Source organism: Myxocyprinus asiaticus, chromosome 30, assembly GCF_019703515.2.
Source record: "Myxocyprinus asiaticus isolate MX2 ecotype Aquarium Trade chromosome 30, UBuf_Myxa_2, whole genome shotgun sequence".
NCBI lineage: Eukaryota > Metazoa > Chordata > Actinopteri > Cypriniformes > Catostomidae > Myxocyprinus > Myxocyprinus asiaticus.
Window position 1 is genome coordinate 12,827,753 of NC_059373.1, and position 16,855 is coordinate 12,844,607.

A 16,855-nucleotide genomic window follows, 5' to 3' on the forward strand; every position below is an offset into this window, starting at 1 on the left:
TATGTATTTTCCACTCTTTCCATTGGTCCTGCCTGTTCTTGGGGGACTTGTGCAGGTGCAGGACTTGGCTGATCAGGGTGATCTGTTTGTGGGGTTTTTGCACCAGCCTGGTGGTGGTCCATATTTCCTTGGACACTATGAACCAGAGGAGCTTTCCTCCATTCATTCCAGCCCTTGTTCTGTGCATCATAACAGCAGGCCTCCAACTCTCAGCCCAGCTAGTGAGAAGAGCCAACATGTTAAAGACAGTGCAAATGGAGATCATCAAAACCAGAATGTTTCAAACCTTGATCCAGATTTACAAAACCAGAGCCAGCCTTACGAAGACTTAATGAACCAAAGCAAAGAGAGCAGCCAGTGTTGGAATCATCAAAATCCCTTCACGGTTAACCATCAGTGTCCAGGTTATCAATACCTAAATGAAGAACATGAATGTACCAAAGGGCAATCCTATGAGTCTACATTAACCTCTTGCACATCAGAGCCATATAAGACCCAGAGTGCCAGAATCCTGTCTGTTCTTCCCAGCTGTGATTTGGCAGAAAAACAGAAACCAGACCACAGAGAGCAGGTCAGAAGTCAAGACAAACCCAGCAAGCGTGTTGGAAACACACAGATGTTGAATCGTAAGTTAAATACAGAGAATTAGGGTTAGTAATTTTAAACAAATACAAAAGGTGTATTTAGATTTTGGTTATGACAGTTCATATCAAGTTACAGTATGTATAGATAATTGTATCAAATATTGTGAATCAGGTTTGAGATATGCAATTTAATATTCATGGGGTGTAAATATTTGTTTGCCAAAGATTTACTTAATGATTGATAAATGTATTTAATTTTATTTGTATAATTAATTATAATAGTGATGTGATACATCATGACATCTAGCCCTAAATTTTGTCTCAATTTGTTATGTTCATCATTTGATTTTATTATTTTTATACAATATATAGTTATTTTGCTGAAGACACAAATGTAACTGTAGGGACCATTTACACCGTAGTGGAATATTGACAAAAACAATAAACAAGGTTTTACATCCACAGGCTCAAAAATATTGTTTTTGTATTTTGAAAAAGATACAAACTTCACAAAAACGTGAAGCGTGTAATTTCTGCGCCACTAACACCACTGAACGGAATTGCAAGAATAAAAATAGTTTTCAGAACAGCTTTCCAAATATGTCCCGATCTGCCGTTGATTGAACAACAGATAGTTCCGCCCCCAACTCATGCCATTGGTTGAATCTGTTGCTGTGTCGGGCTGGACAGGTCACTCAAAATTTTCATAGCACCACAGGGCCAATGTGTTTACAATTTAAGTGAAAATTAACCTTTGAGTGGCTTGCTTATTGTTGTCTCTGCATATTAACCTAGGAAAGGAGAAAATATTTTATCACCGAAAAAATGTCTCACTTTAGCATTAATTACTATAATAATACCCAATGCTTTAAATATTAATGAGTATTAATTATTCGACGTATTAAATTGTTAAATTACATAATAAATGCATTGAAATTTCCTTGTCAAATCAATGCATTCCTACACCCCTAATAATGAATACAATTTGCCGCCGCCTCTTTTTTTTTTTTTTTCTCCCAGCTCTTTGAGCCTTACAACTGATAAGCACCAACTGAAATAATACATATATATATATCCAATAAATATTTGCCTGTGTGTGTTTGTAGGCGTGCAGGTCTTCGCTCTGTACAACCACACGATGGTTCTGTCAGGATCACCAAAATTCTTTTCTCTGAGGGTTCCACTGCAGGTGCACAGGGAGGCGGGGCTTGTTAGCTCAGTTGATTCCCATTGGCTGGATCACATGACCCAGCACTTCAGAAGTGGTGCACAACTCATCGATGGCTACTTTAACTTGGGAGATGATGCAGGTATTATAGCTGTGTTGACCTTTAACAAATGGCTGCAATATGTATTGCACTAACTTTTCCCTAAACCAAGAAAACATGTTCAGCAAATGATAAAAGTCCTTGTGTTTTTTGGGGAAGTTTCAAGATAACTTGCTCAACAACTTAAACTTGATATGTTAATTTGTCAGCATTGTTTCAAATCCTTTTCTCTTTATTGTCAGCATCATCTTCCATTGTGGAGAGTGTTTTTATCTTCCAAAGTGCCCCTGGAGATGTCTCGGCAACAGCAGCGTATGATGCCATTGTGGTTGAGCAATGGACTGTGATTGATGCAAGTCTGCATTTGTATCTCTTGAATTAATTTAAATGAATTATTCTATTTTTTTTATTTTTTGTTACATTTTACGCTTTTTTTTTTTTAAATGAATTGCCTTATGAAGGCAATTCTATCTTTTAAATATACTGTGAAGAGATAAAAAAAAAAAGTTGAGGGCACGCATATGTGCATATTCACACAATTGGTCTTAATAGGACATTAGTGAAATGAATTAACATATTACGTTTTTTAAAGGATGCTTTTGTTTTACAGGGTGTTGCCGTGAGGACAGACTACATTCCTCTGCTTCAGTCTCTGGCTCCATATGGCTGGAGACTAATGTGTGTGCTGCCCACTCCTGTTGTCAAAACTAATAGGTGCTAATTCCATACTAAAGACTCATAGTCAAATATGTACAGTGTTTCCAATGCCAATGGGAGCCAATTATTGGATAAACATTATCTGAATTAGCCTTCTCAATGATATGAAAAGAAAAATACATTTTGGTCTTTGTTTAAACAATATGTTTTCTTAGAAAACAGTTCATACACTATTAATGTGTTCTATTTTGTTTGTCTTAGTGATGGAAGCCTGGCCACAAAACAGATCCTCTTCCTCCAGAGACCCATTCTGCCTCGCAAGAAAAGAGACTTGACGGTGTGTATACATGACAGAGATGAACACAAAGTTTATTTCTGCCCACCAAAGGATTCTGCTAAAATTAGCTTAGAGCTGTCTATAAGTGTGAAATTGTCATGAATTTTGACAGTTTGTGTGCTTTTCAGAAAATGTACCTCAGAGGTCAAAACAAAAGGAACTTAAATAGTAAGAGAACACCAGAGAGGGAAATATCTTCACTAGCGACAATCGAGAGAGAAATGGAAAGGATGGAGAGAGAAAGAACAAGTCTGGCGAGGCAACGTGTGAAAATCAAAACGGAAAATGGGCAGAATTCACCAAGAGAGAGGAGAAATCAACCAGGAAAGACACAGGACTTCCATACGCAGAAGATTACCATCAAAAATGCAAAAAGAGATGGAATAAAAAGTTCAAATTCCAACAATCAAGAATTAAAGACTGGGATTACGTGTGGAAAACTAGAGGAGGATGTGAGACCTGTGGTTACCGAGAGAGCACTGTTCTCTGGAGTGTGCTGACAGCTTTAATTTGTGTATTTTATCATTACAATAGGTTCATGTTTATTCAGGCAGAATACACACTATTCAGGCCCATGCTTTGGTATATGCATGTGCTGACAGAGTAATTGTCCTGTTTAGATTTTGAGGACGTATTCAAGTCTCGGCGTTATTGGGGTTTTTAAAGGGTTCTTCAAAGGTGATGTGCATACACAGTGAACTGTGAATTGCTGTGGCAAGTGGCCAGAGATGTGTGATTTGGGAGAATCTGTAAAAGGTTGTCAAGGAGCGCCGACTATGCTGAATGCTAACCAGTCTCTCTTACGAGACAACGTACCTGTGATGTTAACCCATTTTGTTACATGAAATATTACCAATTGTAATGTAATTCTCTAGCTAATCAAATCCATAAACAATATCTACAAGATTTTTCATTTATTGAAAGTATGCACAGTAATAACAGCAGGAAATAACTTTGTAAATTTGCAGTTATAGTGGAAGTCTGTGAAACAGTTTATGGTGTAAATAAAAGTTCACACTAATGGCCATTTGAGTACAATTAAAGGCACATCATTTACAGCTTGTGCTTTTTTTTCTGTGTAGTATTTTCACTGTGACTTTACAAAGATATTTTGTAAACAGTGCCACCTTTTTTTCAGTTATCTTGGTTCTGGAAGTATTTTTTCCATTCTTTTTTTCTATAGGGATTTTATAGAATTCTTCATAAACTATTGTAAGCTGTGAACCAAGCCAAAAAACATTTCAAACTTTGATTTGAAGCAAAAAAAAAAAAAAAGTATTTGAAAATTCAGAAGAAGAAAAAAAGATACAAGACTAACTTTACAAACATATTAGTAGTTCGAGAGTGTAGGGAGACAAACTTTTACTTCCAGAACCACACTGTTGCACTCTATAGTTAAACGGGTCATGAAATGCTATTTGTTTTATAATTTTATGTTCCCTGAGGTCCACTGATAATGTCAGTAAAGTTTTTTGCACCAAAACAGTCATAGTTTAATAATAATTCCCCACTGTTTCTGGCCCTCTTTCTCAAACAGTCTTTTTTGGCCTCAGTGTCTCCTTTAAACTTCAATGTAAACGCCCACTGTTCTGATTGGCTAACATTGTGCAGCCTCTCAAATTCAGCCACATTTGAAATGCAATTGGAAGCGAATATACAAGCTCTCCACAACATTATAAAACTAAATTTCAGGGTTTACACAAAACACACATCCAACACATTGCATCTGAATATTAAACTTCACTCAAGCACATCAGCACCATAACTATCAAACAGTCATGAATGAAACTGTTTACTCATTTTGCAGTCAAGTCCAAGTGTTTTTAACTGCCCCCTTCTTCAACAGTTCCTTTGCAGCACCTGAATTGTATTATGACTGGTTCACAAGCAGTCCACACTGATATTCGCGCACACGGTCCATAGCACGATGAAAAATGACGTGCACACATAGGTGCACTGAGGCGCAGATCGCCAGAAACACATTCAAACGGTCAAAGACTTTCAGCCAGTGCTTGTTTACATACACCAACAATTAAAAATAGTGCAGATGGCTGCAAGAACAGCTAGAAGTAGAGCAGCTGAATGAAGCCAAACGGAGTCTCCATTACTGAGTTGTAACTAACACGTGTCTTTTAAAAGTGGCGCGATAAACCTGACAATGGTCAAAGACATCTGTGTAATGCATGTAACATGCACAAAAAACTTCAAAATAGTCCAAATGGGTCTCGTTTGATGTTAAGAAATAGTTGGTCACACTAGGCCTGTCTCTCTCCCTCTCCGTTTATAATACCAACTGACCGGCAGTGGGCAGGGCCAAGGGTGCATGACGCATGTTATGGGGCGTGTAAATACAACTGAGCAATGTCTCGTGACGTCACGAACACAGTTTTCAAAACCTGATGTTTCAAACTGGTGGGAACTTTAAATGCTCTTTTTAGACTGGGAAGTTTTGAGTTCTGAAATTTACAGTATGTTTTAATCGTACAGTTACCTCTTACACATCTAAATATCAAGGAAAATTTGATTTTCCATTTCATGACACCTTAAAGGAATATACCGGGTTCAATACAAGTTGAACTGAATTGACAGCATTTGTGACATTATTTTGATTACTACACAAATTAACTTTGACTTGTCCCTCCTTTGTTTTAAAATACAAAATCTGGGTTACAGTGAGTCACTTACAAGGGAAGTAAATGGGGCCAATCCATAAATGTTAAAATACTCATTATGGCCACAAGATTAAAAAATAAAAGAACGCTAGTATGATAAAATTGCTTACTAAACTTTTCTGTATACAGTTATTTTCAATTTTTTGACTTTATTGCCATGAACACGTAATACTGTGATCCCGCAAAAATTACAATTTAAAAAATGTTACCTCAAATAATACACAAGTTTTAACAGAAGAATTAATATAAGTGCTTGTTACATTAGAAGCTTCACATTTCTGGCTCTAAAGCCTCCAAAAATTGGCCCCATTCACTGCCATTGTAAGTGCTTCACTGTAACCCCAATTTTTCATAAAGAAAAGGAGGGAAAAGTCAATACATTTTTGTGATAATCAACATTATGCCGCAAATGCTGTCGACTGAGCTTCACTTGTACTAAACACGAAATATTCCTTTAAAGACTTTGTTAAAGCATCCTCATTCATCAATCCAGTTTTGAACAATATTTAAATATTAATAAAAAAAGTATTCTATCATTTAACTGCAAACAACACATGTAATTGTACATAGATCTCTAGAAAAAAATACCCCTGTGCAATCTGTGTGTGCAATCTTTCAACTCGCCCTCAAAGTAGGACTGCGACGTAGAGTTAACCAGCAAATTAACTATAATTTAGAATGTTTCGACACAGGTTATGACCGATTTGTTGTGGCCCTTTTTAAAATGAGGTATAACAGAAATAGTTTAAGTTTAAAAGGACTCTGTAACCTCACATCAAAAAGTTTAAATATACTGTACAGCATATTTTCATTCAGGGGCACACAGAATCCACAGAAGTGTTTTCAGTAGAGAGTATTTCCAAGTCCAGAAGAATGCAGACATATTGTCTGTTGTGCGTTGCAAATAATTAACACAAAAGGTATTACTGGCCCATTACAGTGCGTTGTTTTATGCCACAGATGCAGATGTCCATCTCTGGGTTCTCTGATATGGGCGGAGCTTGTGGTGATACAGGGGTGGGGCTACCACCATTTCTCAAAAAGGATTCTGTCCCCCGATAGGCCGAGCTTTTGCAGGCCTACACTCAATTTCTCTATCATAGGAGGCGGCCCACAAAGATAACACAACGAACGCTCAAGGTCAACACAACGCTGTAGCACCTCTTCTGATATCCTTCCACCTGGATAGGGCAGAAACAAGAACAAAAATCTCTGTGACATCACATGTGAAAACTGCATATTAAGATTTTTTTTTAGTAAAATGATTTGCTATAGATTTTTTGACTTACTGATAGTGTAAGGCTCAAGCTCCTGCTCTATGTCAGAGCTCTGCTGAGTAACATGGAATTCGCAGGACAATTTATCTGGAAGCTCACGGCAGATGTCAATAATGGTGTTCTAAAAAAAAAAAAAAAGCAGACATGAAGTGTACAAAAATTTGCAACTTTAATCTTACCTGAGCATAGTATCAAAGGCACATAAACCTACCTTGAAGAGCAGCTCCTTAGTGTTCTTGGCACTGTAGCAGAGATGTGTGTGCCCTGGCGTGTATCCATGATCATGTGATTGTCTGTGCAGGTCAGCTGCGTGCAGCAGGATGGAGTACAGAGGGTTGATGCCAACACCACCAGCTACCAGTAACAGGTCAACCACTGGGTCAGAATGTTGAGGGTCAAAATAGAAATTGCCCCCCACCCTCACAGCTACTTCAGAGTCCACAGAGCACTAAACCAAGAGAGATTGTGGATTTAAAACAAGGAGAAAAAGGGAAATTGGCAAAAATGATCTGTAATTTTTGCCACAAAAAAAACTCAGAAAAACATGTCCAGGTAACATATATCAAATATATATATATTTTTTTTTATTAAGCCTATCTTTAGGACCATCAAAGGAATATCCTAGGTTTAATACAAGTTAAGCTCAATCAACAGCATTTGTGTCATAATTTAGATGACCACAATAAATAATTTTGCTTCGTCCCTCATTTATAAAAAAAACAAAAATAAGGTACTTACAATGGAAGTGAATGGGGCCAGTTGATTAACATTAAAATACACTGTTTCAAAATTATAACCACAAGAAGACAAACATTAAACATGTTAATTTTATTTTATTACTGTAATACAATGTTTATTTAAACCAGCAAAAATTCATAAAATAAATGCATTACAACAAATGCTACAATGATGTACATACACAATACCATTTAAATAATGTTCATGGGTGTTTTCTAAATGTGTGGTTCCTTCTATTTATTTTATATTGGTCAAACTTGCCTTATTTGCCAGTCCAATGCCACAAGAAGACCTCTGTGACACTAATTCCATTATGCCTTTCAAACTTACTTACTTACTCTGGTGTGAATCCAGTGTGCAGGAGGATGACGCGTGTATTTGACTGCCAGCTCAATCACTCCCTCCCTCTGCAGCAGGCCAGGACTGGAGCAAATGGAGAAGCCACCCACTGTATCCACACCTGGGATGAAGAAATCCACCCTGTGACAAAGGGCACAATTCAAGTACACTCCATTCCCACTTTTCCCACATATGTTATGATACACGTGTAGTGGCTTTAGATAACATTTGAAATTCAATACTTAAAATTCAACACAAAAAAAGTTGATACAAGGATGTGATTTTCCCACGCAGTAATAACCCAGCACAACAAAGTCCATATGTCCAACAGTGCAACATTACTCAAGTTTACAATATTTAATAGAGAAGTAAACCATTTGAAACACACTTCTAGAGATACCACAAGTGTATGCATTGCATGAATAAGTAATAAACACATATTCTGACCTCATACAAACAAACAAACACACACACACACACACCCACTCTTTCTGCTCTCTCTGACTCATGTTCCTCATGTTCTTTAGCAAGAACACATCATCATATGGTCTGGAGGTGTTTCTGTACATACATTTGCATAAATCATCGCCTGAAGGCAAAAACACGATCAAGAGCAGAAAGTGTGAGGAGAGGTTGACATAAGATTTGATTTTCATTATTCTGACTGTTTGCTGACAAACCGGCTCCCACACTGAATATTAACATTTGGTTCTGTCAAAATTTTAGCTGAAAGGAAAGCTCCATCTTCTGGCCATTTTTGCAAATTGCATGTCTTTTCGTCCATCAGTCACTTCTAATTGAAAACAAGATAATTCTACACACCTGTAAGAATAGAGTCAGCTCCAGCCTGTGTTGTCTAAGTATTCTTAAAGCTAGTAATCACATTTAAGATGATCTTCAGATGGATAAATGGCCAGATTGGATTATTAACTATTAAATCTACTGACAAAGCAATACAAGTGACACCCAGTCAATCAAACCTGCATATTAAAGGGATAGTTCACCCAAAATTTAAATTAAGCCATCATTTACTCACCTTCATGTTACAAACCCATATGACTTTCTTTCTTCTTTGGAACACAAAACGGAGCCTCAGTCACTATTTACTTTCATTGTATGTTAAAAAATGCAATGAAAGTGAGTGAATGATGACTGAATCTTTATTTTTGGACAATTTCTCTCTTTTACAATGCATGTTTCACTAAGTACAGTTCTTACCACTGTCCTGCATGGAAGCTGAAGTCAGGATGTGGCACCTCCAATCTCAGTCTCTTTACTGCATCAGATTCATTTATAATGCCACAAACACGTGCAGAGAAAAGTTTCTGAACACACAATAACACACAGCATCAAGTGTTAGAGCTTAAACAGTACAATGCCAACATTCTGTCTTGCTGATGATGTGTTATTTATGTATATTTACACATGTATACCTTGAAGGTGTACAAATGGGTTGCCATCACACAGTTTGTACAACTGCAAACTGTACACACATTCACTGTTTATTAATATGTTTGTTTCATTGATTCATTGACTGATAAATGTGCAAACTTTGTAAATGAAATGTGAACAATTATCCTGAGCATATTTTTAAATAATGGGCTATAGTCAGGGATATTTATGAAAGAGTTTTCAACTGAGATAAAATAAGAATACACAATTTAAACATAAAATACAACAATATTATTAAAAGACAACACTAAATAAGTAAAGAAATTAATTATTTAAAGGGATAGTTCACCCAAAAATAAAAATTCTCTCATCATTTACTCACCCTCATGCAATACTGGATCTGTATGACTTCTATCCTCTGCAGGAAACAAACTACGATTTTTATCTCAGCTCTGTAGGGCCATACAATGCAAGTCAACAGGGTCCAAAACTTTGAAGCTCAAGAAAGCACATAAAGGTAGCATAAAAGTAATCCATATGACTCCAGTAATTAAATCCATGTCTTCAAGTGATATAATAGGTGTGGGTGAGAAACAGATCTATATTTAAGTAGTTTTTTACTATAAAGAGGGTTCAAACAACCCTCTTAGGCGCTCTTCTCTCCAAAGAGTTCTTTTTTGTTTTTGGCAATTCACATTTTTCATGCATGTCGCCACCTACTGGGCAGAGAGGAGAATTTCTAGTAAAAAAGGACATAAATATTGATGTTTCTCACCACACCTAACGTATCGCTCCTGAAGATATGGATTGTGAGGACCTATAGAGCTGAGATATTCTTCTAAAAATCGTAGTTTGTATTCTGCAGAGGACAGAAGTCATACAGATCCGGGAATGCATGAGGGTGAGTAAATGATGAGAGAATTTAAATTTTTGGGTGAACTATTCCTTTAAGCTTTAATTTAGTCTCTTGTCTAAATCAAATGACGCATTACCTGACATACAACACAGAGCAAGTGTCTGAACTTTCACCCACTTGGCTTCGACATTTGTTAACAATTCATAAGGACCCTACTCACCCACTGAATTTATGTTTGGTCAAGAATTCAAGGTTGTCATCAAAAATGCATGAACAAAATTCAATATGAAGACTAACCATTTGTCTGTAAACACTAGCGGTTCTCTCCAGGTGGTCAGTCTGTCTCCTGGATGAAATTTTCCTGAAACAAATTTATGGAAATTAGAAAGAGCTCACAGACAAACAGCACAGCCAAAGAGTTATTTAATACCGGCTGGGTCTCAAATCCCAGTGAGCTAACTAACTAAACAGCATTTTTAGCATTTCAACAGCAGCATTTCTAGTCTATGTAGGTATTACACTAGGTTTCGAGACACAGCCGGTATGTCCAAAGTCTTCTGAAACAACTGTATATTCCAGACAGACTAACCGTGTGAGTGTGTCTTTACTTGAACACAATACAGCCGGTCTGAACAGTCCCAGTCCAGCGGAGAAACTTCTGGCCAGCGTTTTAACAAAACACGGCACACTCATGATCGCATATGACGGTCTGATTACTCTGTCAAACACCTGCTTATATCATCAGACAGAGAGGTTAGGATGTTTCTTACAACAGTAGCTTATAAAGTCCAGAAAAGCACGGCATTACAATAATTAAAAAATATTAAAGTTTAAGTTGACTATAAACTGACATCCACATACATAGCAGATCAGGCAGTAATCTATTTAACTAATTTTACTTACTTAATACTCAGTGTTAATGCCTTTAGCTAAATACCTTTAAATTTGTTATAAGAAAAAGTAAAAAGAAAACAGACTAAGCATGACAACATAACATCATCAGCTGATTGTCATTGTGTAAATACAATAATTTACCACTGCCTCTACGCCAGTGACGTGTCTGAGTTTTATGATTGGTGAACAGTCTTTATCGCCACCTAGCGAAGACGAACAGCAGCACACGAGGAGCTTCCTGCTATAAGGATCATTACTAGAACAATTTGAGAATTATTTAAGGCTTTACATAGATGCTTATATTCATAATACAAATAAATTATACGTAATTTTGTTTGAATAATAAACTTTGGACAATCATTTAAAAAAAAAAACTTTTTGATTTATTTATCTAAAGTGTTACCTCTGTAGATGTGTATATATATATATATATATATATATATATATATATATATATATATATATATATATATATATATATACACATAAACACACACATACACACACACACTGGCGGCCAAAGTTTGGAATAATGTACAGATTTTGCTGTTTCGGAAGGAAATTTGGTAGATTAATTCACAAAAGTGGCATTCAACTGATCACAAAGTATAGTCGGGACATTACTGATGTAAAAAACAGCACCATTACTATTTGAAAAAAGTCATTTTTATCAAATCTAGACAGGCCCCATTTCCAGCAGCCATCACTCCAACACCTTATCCTTGAGTACTCATGCTAAATTGCTAATTTGGTACTAGAAAATCACTTACTATTACATCAAACACAGCTGAAAGCTATTTGGTCCATTAAATGAAGCTTAACATTGTCTTTGTGTTTGTTTTTGAGTTGCCACAATATGCAATAGACTGGCATGTCTTAAGGTCAATATTAGGTAAAAAATGGCAAAAAAAAAAAAAAAAAACTGCTTTCTCTAGAAACTGTCAATCAATCCATCATGGTTTTGAGGAATGAATGCTATACAATGCTTGAAATTGCCAAAAAAAAAAAATATTAAAAATGAAGATTTCATACAAAGGTCTTCAAAGACAAAGGACAACTGGCTCTAACAAGGACAGAAAGAGATGTGGAGGGCCAGATACAACTAAACAAGAGGATAAGTACATCAGAGTCTCTAGTTTGAGAAATAGACGCCTCACATGTCCTCAGCTGACAGCTTCATTGAATTCTACCCGCTCAACACCAGCTTCATGTACAACAGTAAAGAGAAGACTCAGGGCTGCAGGACTTATGTGAAGAATTGCAAAGAAAAAGCCACTTTTGAAACAGAAAAACAAAAAGAAAAGGTTAGAGTGGGCAAAGAAACACAGATATTGGACAACAGATAATTGAAAAAGTGTGTTCTTAACCCCACTGAGCTTTTGTGGGATCAGCTAGACTGTAAGGTGCGTGAGAAGTACCCGACAAGACAGCCACATCTATGGCAAGTGCTACAGGAAATATCTGGACAAACTGACAGCTATAATGCCATGGATCTGCAAAGCTGTCATTGCTGCACCAGTCTGGTCATTCTCTGTTGACCTCTCATCAACAATGCATTTCCATCCACAGAATTGCCGCTCTCTGGATGTTTTTTGTTTTTGGCACCATTCTGAGTCAATTCTAGAGACTGTTGTGCATGAAAATCCCAGGAGATCAGCAGTTACAGAAATACTCAAACCAGCCCGTCATGCACCAACAATCATCCATGCGATTATCTAATCAGCCAATCATGTGGCCCCAGTGCAGTGCATAAAATCATGCAGATACGGGTCAGGAGCTTCGGTTAATGTTCACATCAACCATCAGAATGGGGAAAAAATCAGTGATTTGGACCGTGGCATGATTGTTGGTGCCAGACGGGTTGGTTTGAGTATTTCTGTAACTGCTGATCTCCTGGGATTTTCATGCACAACAGTCTCTAGAGTTTACTCAGAATGGTGCCAAAAACATCCAGTGAGTGGCAGTTCTGTGGATGGAAATGCTTTGCTGATGAGAGAGGTCAACAGAGAATGGCCAGACTGGTTCAAACTGACAAAGTCTACGGTAACTCAGAAAACCATTCTGTACAACTGTGGTGAGAATGATATTCTGAGTGCCGGCACGAGGGAGACCTACGTAATATTAGGCAGGTGGTATTAATGTTGTGGCTGATCGTGTATGTGTATGTACTGTATGTCTATATATATATATATATATATTAGACATGTTCCCATGTCTATCTGTCAGTGGATTACCAGCTTTCTGACGGACAGGCAGCAGCTTGTGAGACAGGGGAAACTCACTTCCAGCACTTGTACAATCAGCACAGGTGCCCCTCAGGGATGTGTGCTCTCCCTACTACTCTTCTCCCTCTACACCAATGACTGCATCACCAAGAACCCCTCTGTCAAGCTCCTGAAGTTTGCAGACGACACCACTGTCATCGGCCTCATCCGAGATGACGATGAGTCTGCATACAGAAGGGAGGTTGAACAGCTGGCTGTCTGGTGCAGTCAAAACAACCTTGAGCTGAATACGCTCAAAACGGTGGAGATGATTGTGGACTTTAGGAGGAACCCCCCAACACTGTCCCCCCTCACCATTCTAAACAGCACTGTGGCAGCAGTGGAGTCATTCAGGTTCCTGGGCACTACCATCTCACAGGACCTGAAGTGGGAGACACACCTTGACTCCATTGTGAAAAAGGCCCAGCAGAGGTTGTACTTCCTTCGCCAGTTGAGGAAGTTCAACCTGCCACAGGTGCTGCTGATACAGTTCTACTCAGCAGTCACTGAGTCTGTCCTCTGCACTTCAGTAACTGTCTGGTTTGGTTCAGCTACAAAACCAGACATCAGAAGACTACAAAGGACAGTTTGGACTGCTGAGAGGATTATTGGTTGCCCACTGACCCCCTTCAAGAACTATACACTTCCAAAGTGAGAAAAAAGGCTGGAAAAATCACTCTGGACCACACTCACCACAGTTTTTTCCCTCAGGCATTGAGCAATAACTATGTGCAATACACAGTTTAGTCCTTTTTATATTTATCCAACACATCCAACATCTTCTACCATTTCATTCCTCTGGGGGGGGAAAAAAATAAAAAATTGCACTGTACATAACAGATAACAGATTTGTATTAGATTGCACTAAGTATGTGTATGTGTGTATGTATGTATATGCGTGTCTGTGTGTGTGTGTATGTACGTATGTGTATAACTATTTTTTATTTTTTATTATTATCTATGTCTTGCTGCTGTTTTTGTATTGTTTTTGTACTGTTGTAAACTGGAAGCTCCTGTCACCAAGACAAATTCCTTGTATGCGTAAGCATACTTGGCAATAAAGCTGATTCTGATTCTGATATATACAGTTGTGCTCAAAAGTTTGCATACCCTTGGAGAATTGGTAATATATGTACCATTTTTAAAGAAAACATGAGTGAGCAGGCAAAACACATTTCTTTTTTCTTATGGGATTCATATTCAACTGTAGGTTATAACAGAATGGCACAATCATAAAACAAAACATGGCAACAAAGAAAAAAATGAAATGACCCCTGTTCAAAAGTCTGCATACCCTTAGTTCTTAATACTGTGTATTGCCCCCTTTAGCATCAATGACAGCGTGCAGTCTTTTGTAATAGTTTTCTATGAGGCTCAGAATTCTTGCAGGTGGTATAGCTGCCCATTCATCTTGGCAAATGCCTCCAGGTCATGTAAAGTCTTTGGTCGTCTTGCATGAACCGCACGTTTGAGATCTCCCCAGAGTGGCTCGATGATATTAAGGTCAGGAGACTGTGATGGCCACTCCAGAACCTTCACCTTTTTCTGCTGTAACCACTGGAGGGTCAACTTGGCCTTGTGCTTAGGGTCATTGTCGTTCTGGAAAGTCCAAGAGTGTCTCATGCGCAGCTTTCATGCAGAAGAATGCAAATTGTCTGCCAGTATTTTCTGATAACATGCTGCATTCATCTTGCCATCAATTTTCACAAGATTCCCCATGCCTTTAGAGCTCACACACCCCCAAAACATCAGTGAGCCACCACCATGCTTCACAGTGGGGATGGTATTCTTTTCACTATAGGCCTTGTTGACCCCTCTCCAAACATAGCGCTTATGGTTGTGACCATAAAGCTCTATTTTGGTCTCGTCACTCCAAATTACAGAAGCTGCGAAGCATGTCAAGGTGTTGTCGGGCATTTTGTAACCGGGCTTTTTTGTGGCATTGGCGCAGTAAAGGCTTCTTTCTGGCAACTCGACCATGCAGCTCATTTTTGTTCAAGTATCGTTGTATTGTGCTCCTTGAAACAACCACACCGTCTTATTCCAGAGCAGCCTGTATTTCTCCTGAGGTTACCTGTGGGTTTTTCTTTGTATCCCGAATAATTCTTCCGGCAGTTGTGGCTGACTCCTTATAACTTGACCAGATTGCCTTCTTTAATAAGTACAAACAACGGTTATTGTTTTTATTATTATTATTATTATTATTATTCTGTTCATAATACAACATATAATGCCAATTAAAAAGGATTTGGCCTGAATGAAAAAAATGAACTAACTGTGTATTGAAAGAATCAATTAACATTTTTATGTGATGTGCAAAGCAAGTACATTAAAAATTTTAAAATATTGGGCTGGAACAGACACCTTTATTGTCGTGCATATTAATTTGGAAATAATATCTACTTATTTATTGTACCATATGCAACAAAATCGGTTTGCATGTATTTAAGGTTTACATGCATGTAGCTTCTAATTGGCGGAGTTTTCTTTTGAAGAAGGATGTTCGCTGCTGTCCGAGTGGATTTAAAAATAAGTCATTTCAAGTTCAATCATAACTTCTGTTATTATTTTTGCAATACGGGAACTACGCAAATATTAAATTGAGATGTATTTACATAAATATCCCAAACAGAACTTAATGTTGGAAGTAGACATACAGCAAGTTGCTGGTTTAGGTAACTGAAGTAACCTCTTAGTTTAACTTCTGTTTAATTATGATATTTTAGGATATGTAGAATACAAAACGAACAGCAACAGTTATCTAAAGAACGTTTTGTCCATCTACAGGATATAATTTTAAATGATGCAACGCGTGCTGAACTTAAACAGGTCCTCGATGTATCAACAAAGGTACAATTTCTACATTTTACAAGCATTTTAACATTTATTTTTGTTTAGTGAAGTTAGCCTGTGATTCTTTAGATTAAATTACGTTTTTTTTTTATGTTACTGTTGTGTAATTTAACTGATAGACTTAAATACTATTCATTTTTCTCCCCATTCTAAAGAATATTGAGGGCTCAAAAGACTTGTTCGGACTAGTTTCCCGCCCGTATTTTGTTGTTTGCATAGTACAAGTTTCCTAAGTAACAAATGTGTGTGTTTGCATGTTTGTGTGTGTGCACGTGCGTTTACTGTAAAATTGCCATATTTATTTGATCTAAATGGGTAACATCGGAATTAATCCATTGTGAATGTAACCAGTGGCGGATTTAGGCATGGGCGACATGGGCAGTTTCCCAGGGCGGCATCTTGTGGGGTGGCGGCACGAGGCATGAGGCACATAAAGGCAGCATAAAAGTAATCCATAAGACTCCAGTGGTTTAATCCATGTCTTCAGAAGCGATATGATAGGTGTGGGTGAGAAACAGATCAATATTTCTGTTTAACTGTCATTTCAGAAGATATATATTTAATCACTGGAGTCGTAAATATTATCCACTCAAAAATTAAAATTCTCTCATCATTTACTCACCCTCATGCCATCCCAGATGTGTATGACTTTCTTTCTTCTGCTGAACACAAATGAAGATTTTAGAAAAATATCTCAGCTCTGTAGGTCCATTCAATTCAAGTG

General features: G+C 37.5%; 2 protein-coding genes across 5 annotated transcripts in view; one reads left to right on the forward strand and one right to left on the reverse strand.

Moving 5' to 3' along the window:
- LOC127421292 (raftlin-like) overlaps positions 1-4,133 on the forward strand; it is a 37,272-nt gene extending 33,139 nt beyond the window's left edge. The window contains exons 5-10 of the mRNA XM_051664197.1: positions 56-626; positions 1,691-1,894; positions 2,095-2,204; positions 2,463-2,566; positions 2,771-2,846; positions 2,975-4,133. Of these exons, the coding sequence (XP_051520157.1) occupies positions 56-626; positions 1,691-1,894; positions 2,095-2,204; positions 2,463-2,566; positions 2,771-2,846; positions 2,975-3,346 (1,437 nt within the window). The 3' untranslated portion in view covers positions 3,347-4,133. The remainder of the gene's footprint in view (positions 1-55; positions 627-1,690; positions 1,895-2,094; positions 2,205-2,462; positions 2,567-2,770; positions 2,847-2,974) is intronic.
- Positions 3,744-11,177, reverse strand: LOC127421293 (oxidoreductase NAD-binding domain-containing protein 1-like). Of its 4 annotated transcripts, none has more exons than XM_051664198.1 (8): positions 11,024-11,177; positions 10,710-10,849; positions 10,418-10,481; positions 9,091-9,197; positions 7,872-8,013; positions 7,007-7,243; positions 6,808-6,916; positions 3,744-6,699 (listed from the first exon to the last, which is right to left on the reverse strand). In XM_051664198.1, exons 2-8 carry the CDS (start codon positions 10,811-10,813, stop codon positions 6,542-6,544), a joined length of 921 nt encoding a protein of 306 aa, XP_051520158.1. In that variant the 5' UTR covers positions 10,814-10,849; positions 11,024-11,177; the 3' UTR covers positions 3,744-6,541. The 4 variants fall into 4 exon arrangements, with proteins under 4 accessions (XP_051520158.1, XP_051520161.1, XP_051520159.1 ...); XM_051664201.1 differs by having other exon boundaries at positions 11,156-11,171; XM_051664199.1 differs by having other exon boundaries at positions 10,710-10,852; positions 11,024-11,166.
- Between the last annotated feature and the right edge of the window lie 5,678 nt (positions 11,178-16,855).

Coding starts and splice junctions, on each gene's coding strand:
- LOC127421293 (XM_051664198.1), bottom strand. CDS start 10,813: ATGAGTGTGCCGTGTTTTGTTAAAACGCTGGCCAGAAGTTTCTCCGCT. Junction 8,014..9,090: donor AGCTTCCATGCAGGACAGTG/GTAAGAACTGTA, acceptor CCTTTGTCACAG/GGTGGATTTCTTCATCCCAG. Junction 6,700..6,807: donor GCTTGAGCCTTACACTATCA/GTAAGTCAAAAA, acceptor TGCCCTATCCAG/GTGGAAGGATATCAGAAGAG.